The sequence below is a fragment of the Oratosquilla oratoria genome, chromosome 39 (assembly GCF_046742065.1).
Source record: "Oratosquilla oratoria isolate Oo_2021 chromosome 39, ASM4674206v1, whole genome shotgun sequence".
Classification (NCBI taxonomy): domain Eukaryota; kingdom Metazoa; phylum Arthropoda; class Malacostraca; order Stomatopoda; family Squillidae; genus Oratosquilla; species Oratosquilla oratoria.
In genome coordinates this window covers 23426662-23442234 of record NC_134815.1, presented here as the reverse complement: position 1 = coordinate 23442234, position 15573 = coordinate 23426662, and the positions used below count along the sequence as shown (strand labels likewise).

Here is a 15573-nt window from a genome sequence, read left to right as displayed (position 1 = left end):
TACTATTTTCACAATAAAAAGGGAAATATAAAAAAAAGAAATCACCTCGCACTGGCTAAAATGAAGGAGGAAATAAAAGAAGAAGGAAAGTAAAGAAGAAGAAGAAGAAGAAGAAGAAGAAGAAGAAGAAGAAGAAGAAGAAGAAGAAGAAGAAGAAGAAGAAGAAGAAGAAGAAGAAGAAAAAGAAAAAGAAAAAGAAGAAGAAGAAGAAGAAGAAGAAGAAGAAGAAGAAGAAGAAGAAGAAGAAGAAGAAGAAGAAGAAGAAGAAGAAGAAGAAGAGAAATACCCAGAAAAATTCCAATGGATACACATTTCTTGCAATAAGTACAGTAATATTAACTTTTAATTATAAAGACGTTAGTTTTATTACACCTGTAATAAAATGAGCAGTCAAACGATAAAATTAATTTTCATTGTAATGCCTAAGGGATATGATAAGTATTTGTATATCTCTAGCCATTTTGTTTTCTCACAATATATTATAGACTCACCGGTAATTCTTACGCCGAACTCAAGCAGAAGTTCGAACTTGATATATCAAGTTTAACTTTGTAATTGGCAGAGAAATTAATCTTATAATAAGTGTGCATTAGTCGCTTAGAGATGAGGACGTAGTTACATTTAATATTTTCTACTCTGTGTCCAACAATAAAATTTCGATATGGAAAGGATTCACTTCCCTTGGTATTACTTTTTCATACCCGAAATGGACTGACGAAATCGTTCACTGTGCCTGTCAATGACTACCACGAATTCTCGAATAAACGTCGAAAAGCGAGTCCAGACAGTAGATGTTTAGACTTTGTTGCATTGCACAGCTTTGTAATGTGTCAATCAGTCTTATACAAAGCACGCATTTGATTTAACGTTTCTATATTTTTCCCAGAAAAAGCTTTATGTTATCATACGAATTCCTCATTTCAGCTGAGTCTGTCAGAGCCATGGAGGGAGCTTATTTGCACTGTAAGGTAGATGTGCTTTCATATCTACATTTCATATGCCAGGAAATAACGCCACTCATCTGTATTATATATATAGTCTAGTACCTTATAGTAAAATTAATGGCATTATAAAACACCAGAAAATCATCACATTTTTTCTAAGGATTATAACAGATCCAATATATATATTAAAAAATTCACAAACTGCAAAGTTCAGCTAGATTTTTAGTCAATCACAAACTACGGATGAGATTTTACTCATCAAATGGTGTTTATCTAAAACAGGTTCTTTTGCTTATTTTTTTCATCTATAATGCTTTTGCTTGGTCTATTATCTCCTTGCCTGACTCATCAACATTCAAAGTCATGCTTTTTGCAGTCTTTGGCATGGACATCTCTTCACGGTGGCATGCCATCTCACAACCTATTGTCTACCTATCAATCTATGTAAATACGAAAAGGCTTCTTCATTTTAAGTTAGGTAGATGACCAAGGCGCGCTCCTACACCCCATCCATTCAACACCCATTTGGCTCCCTCCCCTCTTAGCCTCTTGCGGATAAGGGGTAATCCTTGTCCTTTGACTCTCGCCACAGTTCGGGTGATAGGAAGTAATGCAGTAAAACACAGCACATCTACAGCAGTGAGAGCCTTGCAGCCTAAGCTGGATAACCCCCACCACTTCATTTACATGGTAACCCTCCCTCCTCGTCCTCTCAATAAATATTCCCCTATAAGCAAAGGACCCCTTAACCCCATTCTTTGTCTTCCACTCAGGTTAAGCCCATTCACCACTGAACTCCACACCTTTTTTGTTAGTGTTTTGTTAGTGTTATGTCACTTTATTTTATCATGCGCCCAAACAATTCCAGTATTCTACCACCGCTCTCCTCCCTACCTCCTCATTTCTCATTTTATCCATCTTCGTTACCCCAAACATACTTCTCAAGTACCGCATCTCTAACTAACCATATGTTCATGTTTTTGAGCGCAAAGAAGGTTAGAGTATTCAATACTATGCTAGTTTTTATGTTACTTAGATGAAAAGAATCACTAAAGACATAAGGCATAACTCTTTTTTGTTTTAATAAATTTATTACGCCCGTGGGCGGCAAACAATAGTACATCTATCACAGCATTGTGTTAGAGGACATGTCATATATTATATACATTCTTTAAATGGAGACATAATACAATAATCATTCAGGATTCCCCGAAATGGTGATGGCGGGATAGTGGTACTATGTAACTGTTTACATATAATCATCATGCCCCGTCTCCGGGGAATATTGTCTATCACTATGGGTCACTGGAGACAATAATACCAAGGGTGTTCGTATTACGACGGTTACGCAGCCCGTACGGTGATCACCGTGGCATATCATCCGTCTAGGAGCCCCGTCACACAAGTCGACTCCCAAGTCCGAGCCGAGCACTGACATATATTGTGCCTTCGTACTGGTCTTGCGTCGGCGTTACTTGTGGCGGTTGGGTAGGAGGTGGTCGTATGGGGCGTGTGACGTCCATGACGTAGGTATAGGCTGCCTTGGAAAGATGATCCACCGATTAATAAATTCATTGCTTCTGAGGGCGACAAACAATAGTATATTAGTCATATTGTTATGGAAAGAGATACAAAAGGAGGTATGATTGGATTTAACAATCAAAATCCCCCAAAATGGGGGTGGCGAGCTAGGAGTGTATCTAAGTTGTCGTCACTAAGTAAATATTTACATACAGTTATCACGTCTTGTCTCTGTGGAATACTGTCTGTCACAATGGGGCATTGGAGACAGTAGTGTTCAAGAGTGTTGGCGTTAGGGCGGTTACACAGCCTGCATGATGAGTAATGTGGCATATCTTCCGCCTGGGATATTTGCCACACAGGTCGATATCCGAGTCTGAGCCGAGCACTGACAACATTGTGTCTCCGTACCATGGGTCCGCGTCGGCGATACTTGTGGCGGCTGGGTAGGAAGTGGTCGTGGTGTTGAATGGAGACACTGGTGGCTCGTTCCGCATCTCTTCGGCGTGTTGTTATGGTGTGAGTGGCTGCGTGTATTCTGTTTTTGAGGCATGTGAGAGAGGGTACTACGCGTTCGTTATCTAAGACGAAGGCACAAGCTGCTTTGGCAATACGGTCCACAGTGTCGTTGCCAGCAAGGTCGACGTGTGAAGGCATCCATACGAGAGATACGGCCATAGATGTTTCATGAACAACGGCGAGTTGGGTCAGTATGGCCTGTACAACACGATAGTAGTTGGGTCTGGGTGAGGAGAGGGCGTGTAGAGCTGGTTGGGAGTCACAAACGATCACACCATTTACGTTACAGTCTACAAGATATGTTACTGCGTCGAGGATTCCGTGTAGCTCACAAAACGTGGAGCTTGATGTGACAGGTAACCTGCGGCCAATCCATCCAGCTTCCACAGGTGGCTGTAATGTGGGTGAGTACATGGCACACGCTGCTCTTCCATCAGCCTGTACTGAGCCATCCACGTAGATGACATGCGCTGCGGGGATCTTTGAGGATACGCTGTCGATGGTCTCTAGTGCTAGTTGCTTTTGAAGTGCAGGAAGGTCATCTTTGGAGGTTGGTGTGAAGGTGACGTTAGGGAGGGAGATTCGCCACGGGGGCAAGTCGGGTTCAACCGTTTCTTCAGGGACGTGGATGTCAAGGTTTCTAAGTGTGTTGCACACTGTAGTGACGAGGTTGCGGCCTCCTGGTCGAAGTGGGAGGCGGGGTGCACTGTCAGGTTCGAGCGACGTTCTGATGGTAGCAGTAAAGTTTGGGGACAGATAGGGCGATCGGAGGCATTTTACAGAGAGAATGGCCATGTTAGCATATATTCTCTCTACAAGCGAGGGTAGACCAAGTTCACTTTGCATGTTAACGATGCGAGTCGAAGGAGGGCAACCTAAGATAAATCTCATTACTCTATTTTGGAATTTTTCGAGAGGTTCCAAAGCTCTCCTGGGAAGTTGACAAAGGGCAGGTGATAAGTAGTCAACGAGTGATCGAAGAAATGTGGTGTATAGAGTTCTGACCATTGGTAATGAAGCGCCGGTGGAATTTGTGGCAAGCCACTTGATAGGGTTAAAACGGGCCTGCAGACGATCAAGGAGATCATTAACAAGGGGATGGATACGTTGTCGAGTCGGTATGGCTGGAGTGATCCGGGTTGGTACTCCAAGGTATGTGTACTGTGTGCAATGAGGGATAGCATCACCTCCCATGTTGAACGTCGGTAGTGCTTGGAGAGTACGAGATGAAAATATTCTGCTCTTCTCAGGGGAAATGATGAGACCACAAGCGGTAGTTGACGTATAGAAGCCATTTAGAACGAATTGGAGGTCAGCGGGCGAGTTGGAATGGATGCAGATGTCGTCCGCGTAGCAGAGAAGGGTTGTACCGGGAACGTTAGGAAGAAGTGAGAGTAAGCGGTGCATCAAGACGTTAAAAAGAAATGGACTTAGTACGCCACCTTGCGGGGTACCGAGTTTGAACTGCTCGTAGGAACTGCACACACCTCGAAAGAGAACACGTGACTTCCTGTTACTCAGATAACCTCGAATCCATCGAAGGAGGTTTCCTTGCACTCCGAAGGTAACCAGCTGGTCAAGAATTATTTCATGGTTGGCTACATCGAAAGCACTTTTGAGGTCCAGGAAGGCAACTACGCTGGTGGGAGAGAGGCGGGTGTAGAGCTCAGTAAGGCAGTGGTGCGTACTTCGACGTGGGAGGAAACCATACAGCTGCGGGGAGAGTTGACCTTGTAGACGATGCATGAGCCGGGCAAGGATGATACGTTCAAGCACCTTGCTGAAGCATGAAGTGAGGGAAATGGGCCTGAATTTATCAGTACCTGGTTTCGGTATCGGAACAATCGTGCTTGAAGTCCAGGCTGCAGGCACATGTCCACGGAGGAGGCAGAGGTTGAAGAGGCGAAGGAGTGGGTTGCCAGGAACTTCCAGTAGAAGTCGGAGCACTTGGTATGTAATGCCGTCATCCCCGGGGGCAGAAGTTTTTGTATTAGCCATGGCTAGTCGTAATTCATTTTCCGTAATCGGGACGTCGTCTTCTTCATCTGGGTGGAGAAGAGCAGCCATTAGGTGGAGATTACGGGTGTTGCGACGAGTGGAGAGTGCCTCTTGGATATGCGTAGGAAGATTGTTAGTCTGTGACTGTGACGACCATAAAGTAATGAGGTCCTGGGCGTAGGCGTCTGGACTGTGATGGAGGGCGCTGGGAGGTTGCTTCTTAACGACCCTTTTTACAAGGCGCCACATGGTCGCGATACTAGTCTGGTGATTTATGGAATCAGTGTATTTCTGCCAAGACTCTGTGTAGGCACAGTTCTGGAGGGCGACCATATTATCCCGTGCTATTTGGTACTGATGTAAAGAATCAGGTGTGGGTTGCGTCTGAAAAGTATGACCAGTAGTCTGTGTAGCTCTCTCCGCTTGGATAATACGGTGGTCCAACGTCCATGAGTGAGGTACAGGGCGGCGTGGTAGGTGAGCTTTGGTTACATAGCGGCTGTAGAAGTCGTGTGTGGTATTCACTAAGGACGTGTATAGTGCGTCGGGGGATAGGAAGTCAAAAGTGGGAAGGAGACTAGAGATGTACGAAATATACGTAGGGCAATATTTAGGAGGAATGGATATACGGGTCCGGTGATGAGGAGTTGGAATCCGAGACGGTATGGAGTAGTATAAACTAAGAGCAATATGGTCGGAGAAGAGAGAAGGAATTGCTTGACAGGCGACACGGGATGGCACGAGGCCAGACGTGATGATGTGGTCAACTGTGCCTCCACGTGCATGTGTGGCTCCACCAGTTTCCCATCGTGTGAGTCGGTACCGATGTATGTAGTTGAGTAGAGGGATTCCACTACGGTTGGGGACAGGGGAGGCATCACCAAGAGCAGGATGTCGAGCGTTGAAATCCCCCATATAAATCATTCCACGATTTGTAGGTACTGGGAGGGCAACAAGATTAATAACACCAGGGGCAGAGTATACGTTGCAAAGTCGAAGTTTACCATTGCCCACAGTGACTTCAATTAACTGAAAGGTCATAGTAGTATCCCTGGAGCATCGAAGGAGCTTGTGTGGCATGGATGCGTGGACGTAAGAAATGAGGCCATTCCTGGCTGGATGTATGTACGAGACATAGCCAGACAGCGTAGGTGCTGTGTCGCAAGGCTGAGCACCACCGGGAAAGGCTTCTTGAATAAATATTATCTGGGGGTGATGGCGATGGACATATGCCTTGAGTGCAGTGAGTTTCGTGTTATGGCGTATTCCGAAAGCATTCCAGGAGATGACGTGAAGCGATACGAGATCAGAGAATCTTATTACTATGTGCTTTGCGAGAGCCGGATGAGGTTGGTGTTTGAATGTGGGCGCTGCCAGGCGGAGCATGGGTAGAGGAGTTCAAAGGCGACGAGAGCTTCTCTAGATGGGAGGCAACTGTATCAAGTCGCTCTGTAAGGGCTGTGACAGAGGTTGCTGTGGTAGCCTGTTGGTTAACTAAACTTTCGATACGGGCATCTATGGCATCGAATCGCTTCGTGAGGGCTGAACAGCGGGATTCGAGAGATGCAACAGCTTGGCGAAGGGCTTGTACTTCAGCAGAGTCCGTGGTGCTGGGCGTCGTGAGAGAGGTGGCTGGAAGTGGTGGTGGTCCAAGTCTTTGGGAAGTGGCCGTGGGTGTTCGCTTAGTACAGCCATGCCAAACGTTGACCCCTGGTTTATGGCATCGGGGGCACTTCCATCGGGATGTGTCTGGTGGTGGGGATATGGAAGGTTCTGAGGTAGATGCGGAGTCGTCGGACGTGGTGGGTGGTGTGGGTGGGCGGTGAGGGCAGGAACGAGTGTCATGATTCTCCGCGCACCAGGCACACTTTGCGGGAGCGGAGCAGTATCTTGAGATATGTTTGAAGCCCCAGCATTTATAGCACCATGGAATTTCATCTTTCATTTTGCGAAGCTCACAGGGAGGGAGGAAAGGTAGGAAGGGGAACTCTAAGGTAGGCGGCGGTGGTTCAAGTAGGCTCCACGTGATGACTAGTCGGTTGATTGGCGTCCCATTTTGGACGAATCTGCGAGATGTATGTATCCCTGGATATTCCTTGGCATGAGAGGCATCGATGCTGACAGGGTATCGAGTGAGGAGGTATGTAGGGAATTTACGTGGTCTTTCCGTGGAGTCCTGGATGACTAGGCGTAAAGATAATATTTCCCCACTCGTGATACTTTTAATGATGTCTTGTCGTTGTCTTGAAACATAGACGAAACGAGATGTGATAGCTGACATCTTCACCTCAGCCAGCTCACGATCGAGACGGAAAGACTTGGCAACGTTGGAGAGCCACCGAAGTTTCACGTCACAGCTTGAGTTGTCAGGGAAAGTTAATTTGACATATTTCTCTCTGGGAGCAAAGGCAGGAGCCTGTGACGGCGAAGTATAGGACGAGATTGGGGGGGGTAGGGGTGGGAGATGGTGTGATATCATAAGCTTGTGGCTCTGTCATTGGATTCTTCTTCGATGATTTAGCAGCAGGAGAAGGTGGTGGGCTGCTATTATTGGAGACTTCATTTAGAGTGCGTTTAGCGGGGGTAAATGGTTGTGGTGCAGAGTTGCCAGATGCAGGAGAATTTCCTTGAGTGTGATGGTTGTAAGTCGTAAGTGGGGGCCATATGTTAATTAGATCTTCATCGTCACTCATAGCGAGATCGGCTTCAACGATGGCAATAGCCTGTGGCCCTGAGTAGTCCATGATTACCACACGTTAAGATAATTCACAGGAGTTCAGGATTTATGAGGCAGTATGCGGGGAGAGCGATTCATCCATGTCGTCACAAACCTCTTACTGCGCATGCGCAGACTTGGCCGCCCTTGACCAGGAAGGTCGGAGGGATAATGTTTTCACAGCTATAGACTAAATTAGTTAATGTTCACACACCGTAATCACAAAAAATGGTAGAGGTGGTCTTATAATATCTCACAGCGCACAACGAAGGGTTGGAACACAATAACACTGCCGGAATTCTAACAAAGAGCACGGAGCTCAAAACTGTAGGACCGGTCACACGCCATATTTGTTTTCCTGAGGGCATAACTCTTTGACATAATTCATACAACAAATATGATGGACCACTTTTTTCCTGGTTACACACCTTATAATAAAAAAGATGCTAATAGTACTTTCAATGGGATGAGTGAAATAACTTTTTTGTTATCCAAAATGCAAATTTACCACAGGCACGGAAATAATTGTTTTAACAATTTACATGACTTCTTAACATTAAAATACTGTTGCTGGTCAGAACACCACTTAAAAGCACAAAACAACGATCCTTTAACAAAGCTGGAAAGAAGTTTTACATTCCTAACCTCGACAAATAAGGAACTTCTACCAATGACTGGACAGTTTGAATGTCCCAACATGTGCAGTCATGATTTCGTTGGTCCCTCTTGACTAATTTGTCTAAGTTTATGCTTTTAAAAACAAGCTACTGCACTTAACGGGTAATACAAACAACTGTATCAATAAAACTTGTTTAAAATGATCGAAAGAGCACTGGTATGTATATATAATTAACATATTTAATTTCCCAGAGGAAATGATTATATCAATCAACGAATAGAAATTCCTTGATCATATTAATATATTTTCTAAATAAAAAGCGGTCGACTAGAAGTAATCAAGAGGAATCTTATTGGTCTATATCCGATTCTTGGCCTCCTACATTGCGTGCAAGCCGGCCACAGATCTCAACGTAAGGTGGTCATTTCCAACAGACATCGTGGAAGACCGTTCCCTGCCACCAGATTAAAGCTGATTAACGCCCACACACTTCTGCAGCCTCATGGAACCAGCAGCCGGGCTCTCTCTCTGTCTCTCTGTCTCTCTGTCTCTCTGTCTGTGTGTCTCTCTGTCTCTCTGTCTGTGTGTCTCTCTGTCTCTCTCTCTCTCTCTCTCTCTCTCTCTCTCTCTCTCTCTCTCTCTCTCTCTCTCTCTCTCTCTCTCTCTCTCTCTCTCTCTCTCTCTCTCTCTCTCTCTCTCTCTCTCTCTCTCTCTCTCTCTCTCTCTCTCTCTCTCTCTCTCTCTCTCTCTCTCTCTCTCTCTCTCTCTCTGCCTCTCTCTCTCTCTCTCTCTCTCTCTCTCTCTCTCTCTCTCTCTCTCTCTCTCTCTCTCTCTCTCTCTCTCTCTCTCTCTCTCTCTCTCTCTGTCTCTCTGCCTCTCTCTCTCTCTCTCTCTCTCTCTCTCTCTCTCTCTCTCTCTCTCTGTCTCTGTCTCTGTCTCTGTCTCTCTCTCTCTCTCTCTGTCATCCTGAATCCACTGCTGAATAAAGACCTCCTTCATAGCATTCCATGACTCACATGATCGCGCTATCCTCTGCCACGTCACTCCTGCAAACTTCTCGATCTCGTCTTTCCACCTTCTGTCTGGTCTTCCTCTTCCACGCTTCCCATCTCGTTGTGTCCCCTCAGTAACACACTTACTCCATCGCTCACTAGTCGTTCTCACTAACTTACCTGCCTCTTTCGGTCTCATAGCGTTATTCCCATCATTGATCTCTCCATTCTCCTCTGTGCTATCCTTAGTTTTGTTCCCATTGCCTTCGTTAATTTCCAAGTCTCACACCAGTAGATTATTGCTGGTAGAATGCATTGATTATGAACTTTACGTTTCAAACATAAAGGTAGAGAGCCTCTCAGGATTTTATTATACTTACCAAACACTTTCCAACCAATTGTAATGCGTCTTTTTATTTCATTATCAGGATCTTTCGTCACTTTCACCATCTGGCCTAAATAATTATACTCTTCAACTTCCTCAAGAGTCTCTTCATCAATTACAATCTCTTTACTTTGAACTTTCGTATTGAACATTACTTTCTTTTTACTTTTATTCATTTTCAAACCTACTTTGACACTTTCCTTGTTTAGTTCACTTAGCATATCTTGCAAGTCTTCTGCCCTTTCTGAAATAAGGATGAAGTCATCCATAAACCTTAGGTGATTCAAATATTCGCCGTTGATCTTTAAACCTTTCTTTTCCCAACTCAATCTTCTGAAAATATCTTCCAAACAAGCTGTAAATAGTCTCGGTGAAATTGTATCGCCTTGCCGTACTCCTTTCTCGATCTTGATTATTTCTGTATCTTTATGTAGTCGAATTATAGCGGTACCTTTCGCATCAATCTTTTCTAAAACTTTTACTATCTGTTCGTTTGTACCCTGCCTGCGTAGCAAATATAGTATTGCTATTTGTTCTACTGAGTCAAAGGCCTTCTCGTAATCTATAAAAGCTAAACACAGAGGTATATTCTATTTTGTCGTTTTCTCACTTAGTTGGTTTATCGACTGCAAAGGGTCTAGGGTCGAATATCCGCCCCTAAAGCCTGCCTGTTATATATATATATATATACATATATATACATATATATATATATATATATATATATATATATATACATATATATATATATATATATAAATATATTTATACGTGTGCGTGCGTGCGTGCGTGCGTGTGTGTATATATATGTGTGTGTGTGTGTGTGTGTGTGTGTGTGTGTGTGTGTGTGTGTGTGTGTGTGTGTGTGTGTGTGTGTGTGTGTGTGTGTGTGTGTGTGTGTGTGTGTGTGTGTTTTATGTGTGTGTGTTTTATGTGTGTGTGTGTGTGTGTGTGTGTGTGTGTGTGTGTGTGTGTGTGTGTGTGTGTGTGTGTGTGTGTGTGTGTGTGTGTGTGTGTGTGTGTGTGTGTGTGTGTGTGTGTGTGTGTGTGTGTGTGTGTGTGTGTGTGTGTGTGTGTGTGTGTGTGTGTGTGTGTGTGTGTGTGTGTGTGTGTGTGTGTGTGTGTGTCTATTTCAGCTGAATGTGGGGTTCGAAGTATTAAACCTAGCTTCTCATGTCATTAAATATATAGATTTTACATAAATCAATATGAACAGCTATTATAATATGATCGCTCTTTACAGCCTTCTGATAATAAGTTGGAATATAACCTGTCATCATAGCAAAGATTAGTATAAAAATGTGTACCGTGTTACGTAATTTCATAGGTTACCTTCTAGTTTCATAAGAAAAAATCAAGAAGAAGACTACAGTATTGCCCTTTTTGCTGAATGATACAATTCAGCCCTAGTAAATACAATGAGACAGATAAAACTGTACTTAAACAAATCTCGATTCGATCAGTTATCAAGTAATGTTGCTATACTAATTGTTTATAACGCTACAAATGTATTGAGCTGTTTTATTCACTCTTTTAATGAGATTGCTTTGGTTGAACTTTGACTTTAATATTCTATTGTATTTAATATCAAGTGATTTCAGTTACTAGAGAACCAAAACCAAAAACAAAACAAAACTGAGAACTGGTTGAAGCTGTATCAAATTTTCTTGGTGTCCCCTTCAGCTGGATTTTACGACTTCAGTCATTTATTCCAACCACCACCAAACAATTCCATCCTGCTCAGGAAAACCCTCTCCGCCGCAAAAGGGTTAAGGCTCTTTAGATCCCTCGAGAAAAAGAAATTCAAATTCTATGTGGCTCTTTTGTCCTGGGCTTTCAGTTTCCTTTTAGGTGTGCGTGTCTGATCTTACCCCGGGCGCTTCAGAAAGTTAGTGACGCCAGACTTTTCAATTACCATTGCTTCTCACTCTTTAAGATCTTTTATCTTCCTTTGCTTCTCCTTTCCCTCTTTCGTATTAACTCTGACTGCTGAGGGTTTCCTTCGAAGAAGAAAATCAAGTAGTAGTTGCTGGATTTAAACATTATATTAATTGTATCATGTGCTTTCTTAAATTTGTTACATGTAATATATATATATATATATATATATATATATATACATATGTGTGTGTGTGTGTGTGTGTGTGTGTGTGTGTGTGTGTGTGTGTGTGTGTGTGTGTGTGTGTGTGTGTGTGTGTGTGTGTGTGTGTGTGTGTGTGTGTGCGTGTGTGTGTGTGTGTGTGTGTGTGTGTGTGTGTATGTATACATATATGTATCAAACTACCTAATAGTTCTATTCACTAGCTGGTTCATCATAGAGCCTTCAGTCGTAAAATCGTTTGACTTCTGCAACTTTTACATTTCTTTTAATTGCAGACAGATGATTTTCTTCAGCCGAGCCGAGGGGAAATGCTCCTTACAATTTGATTAAAGGGCTGGCTTCATCAAGCAGAGTTTCCTCTATACTAATATCAAAATCGGATCACATCATCAGGTCTAAGGAGCCCAAAGAAGCTCAGGAACCCACGAGACCCCAATTCGCTTTTTCTTACGTATAAATGTTTTCTGTTTCATTGTATTCTTCGCCGTCGTCGAGAGTATAAGAAGGACAGAGTGGCGTCTTGGCCTCCCGGAGGCACGTCCTTCTAGCAAGAAATAATATGATTTCTTCAGTTATGAGAGACAATTGAGACTCGACTGGACAATGTCGGTGGCGGAGGGGATGGAGGCGGAAGAAGAGTGAAGAAGAAGGTTGAGGAACGTTAACGTGAGGATGGTCAGTGGAAAGATGTCGACAAAGATGAAGTCGTATTAGGAACAATCCCAAGGAATTAGGGTGGTTTTAATCTAAAATCACTTCATGAATAGATGGATTCTGTTTTTACAGAAAAAACCTGATCTTGTTGAGGGCCTCGTTTATTTACTGATAATGATAATGATAATGATAATGATAATGATAATGATAATGATAATGATAATGATAATGATAATGATAATGATAATGATAATGATAATGATAATGATAATGATAATGATAATGATTATGATTATGATTATGATTATGATTATGATTATGATAATGATAATGGTAATGGTAATGATAATGGTAATGGTAATGGTAATGATAATGATAATGATAATGATAATGATAATGATAATGATAATGATAATGATAACGATAACGATAACGATAACGATAACGATAGCTATAACGATAACGATACGAGAACGAGAACGAGATCGAGAACGAGAACGAGAACGAGAACGAGAACGAGAATGGGACCGAGACCGAGAACAATAATGATGATGATGATGATGATGATGATGATGATGATGATGATGATGATGATGATGATGATGATGATGATGATGATGATGATGATGATGATGATGATGATGATGATGATGATGATGATGATGATGATGATGATGATGACGATGACGATGACGATGACAATGACAATGACGACGACAATGACAATGACAATGACAATGACAATGACAATGACAATGACATTGATAATGATAATGATAATGATAATGATAATGATAATGACAATGACAATGACAATGATAATGATAATGACTGTATACCTGGTGTATACCAGTGTATACCGTTATGGTATGGTTGAGTAGGGAAGTCTTAATGTGGCGAGATAGACTCCAAAGCGGGAGTTTTCGTTGTTTATTTTAAAGGAACACATTTGAGATTAAACTACAAATCAGATGCCCCTTGGGCTAAATACAATAAGTGCCAGGCCTTGACCTAGGGCACGATAGCTCTGACCTCCGGCCGGTAGGTTCGTGACCTACCCAGCCTCTGGCAGTAGGTTCTTCACCTACTCCAGCTCTGCCAACATTACATGGGTGTCATAGAATATATAGGGTTAGAAGGGTTGCTGTAAGCAAGGGCGTTAGTCTCGTTAATCTATGGATTGGGGACGGTTTAGATATATAAGGGTTGGTTGTATAATTGGTGGATATTGTTAGGTATATTATATCTATGTTAGTTTATGCGTAATACACTAGGGCAGTTATAATAAAAGGATTTATGATACGTGTCTGGTGACACTAGGTATCTATACTTGTTTGTCTTCAAATTGTGCTGTGTTAGGGGTGCATGTCGTGGGAAATGCAAAGTAAGCAAGAGGAAGTCTCGCTCTGTTGCAAGCATGTGGATCACGTGCGTGGTGGGTGATGGTTAGTAATGGTGATGGATACATTGCCTCCCTGACCTTTTTGAGGTACGTCCTCGTACCTTGGGTTAAGGTCGTGACAGTGGGGATGGCATACATAATTAATATATGATAATTTGTAAGTTTGCTAGTGGGTGATATTGATCAACAAAATATGTTTGAATGAGTAAAAAGGTGGGATTTTTTACGTATATTATCATATCTTTTTTTGTTTTCAGTAAGCTATGTACAAAACATTTTACACTTGTATAATCTCTTTTCAATGAGGACAAATTTCACTGTTCACCATACACTTGTTTCTCTGTTCAATGAGAATTTATTTTATAATCTCTTTTCTATGAGATAGTACTATTTCACTACAGTCATAGCTTACTGAAGACATGACATCCTAAGTGGTTAGTGTGTTTTGTAATTAATATGTTAGATTGTGTAGAGCTAAAAATACATATATAATCATTTAATAGACATATAAACTTATACAAGTTTGTTATTTATGAGAATGGTTATTGGCTAAGATTGTGTAGAGCTAAAAATACCTATATAACATTTTATATTTATTTAAGGCAGTTAATTTATTTTATTTTATTTATCTATTAATATATTTTTATTTATTCATCTTGTTTGAGTGGGTGGGGTTTTGAGTGTATTATCCCGGGGCTTCACGGTCGGAAGGAAGTAGAGAAGTACTTTTATAGTTATTTAAAAAAAAAATTTTTATAAGGAAATGATCGTGAGGACCTATCCCATCGAATCGCATGACGTCCTGCGTCCGAAGGGGGAATAATTTTTAAGTGTTGGTTATGTTCATCTTGGGAATTGTCGTTGTATATTGATTTATCTTAATTTACTATGTTTCGGGTGACTGCCTGGGAGATTTCTTCGCAGTGACATTTTGATATTCTAATTCTACGTTAAAATTGAAAAATTATTTGTAAGTTAAAATTACATAGTGGATGTTTTGATTATTAGGTTTTGTCTATCGTGGTCTTTGAATTTCTATAGTGTAACTAATAGATAGTTCTACGTGGGCTAATTTACATTTATGGGAATATACAAAAAGAATACAAAATAATATATAAGTACTTATGTACGAGTACTGTGGGTCTTGAAGTCCGGGAGGCACTGGGTAGGTGCCATGAGCGGATGTGAACTGTCGTGGTCCAAGTTGTTGACATCGGCTGAGCCTAACAGCTCCATTGGTCAGCGAATCTTGGTGTGCCAAGGGTGGCGGTGTGTGGTTGGGGTGGGTAAGCGAGAATGCTGACCCGATGCGAAGAGCAGGTATGTTAGGCGGGTCCGGGCCTAACTGATGTGAAGCTGTGGTCTGGGTGGATGGGGGGGGGGGGCAGGCTGGTTTCTCGTCCGGCTTCTGAATTATATATAAAAAAAAGGGGGAATTAGTGGGAGTCTATGGTTTATACTCACGGAGATTGGTGACGGTAGTTTGGGTGGCGAACGAGTGTCTCGTCGGCCTGGTTTTTCGTCTTGGTTTGGAGTCGTGAAGAGGTGCGGTGTAGAGTTGACCGGTTCTTCTATGTCGCTGTAGATATCTGTCTACAGAGACTATGGTAGCGTACTGCCACCAGGTGGTTCAAAATCGAATGGGTTCGATTTCACCACCGTTGCTCCTTCTGAATGTTCTGAATGGTAGGCGTGGCTTGAATGACTGAAGAATGTATTCGG

General features: G+C 42.4%; 1 protein-coding gene across 1 annotated transcript in view; it reads right to left on the bottom strand.

The window, feature by feature from the left end:
• Positions 1 to 500: 500 nt before the first annotated feature.
• LOC143020190 (uncharacterized) overlaps positions 501 to 15573 on the bottom strand; it is a 58913-nt gene continuing 43840 nt past the window's right edge. Inside the window, exon 6 of the mRNA XM_076176353.1 lies at positions 501 to 636. Within this exon, the coding sequence (XP_076032468.1) occupies positions 501 to 636 (136 nt within the window). The remainder of the gene's footprint in view (positions 637 to 15573) is intronic.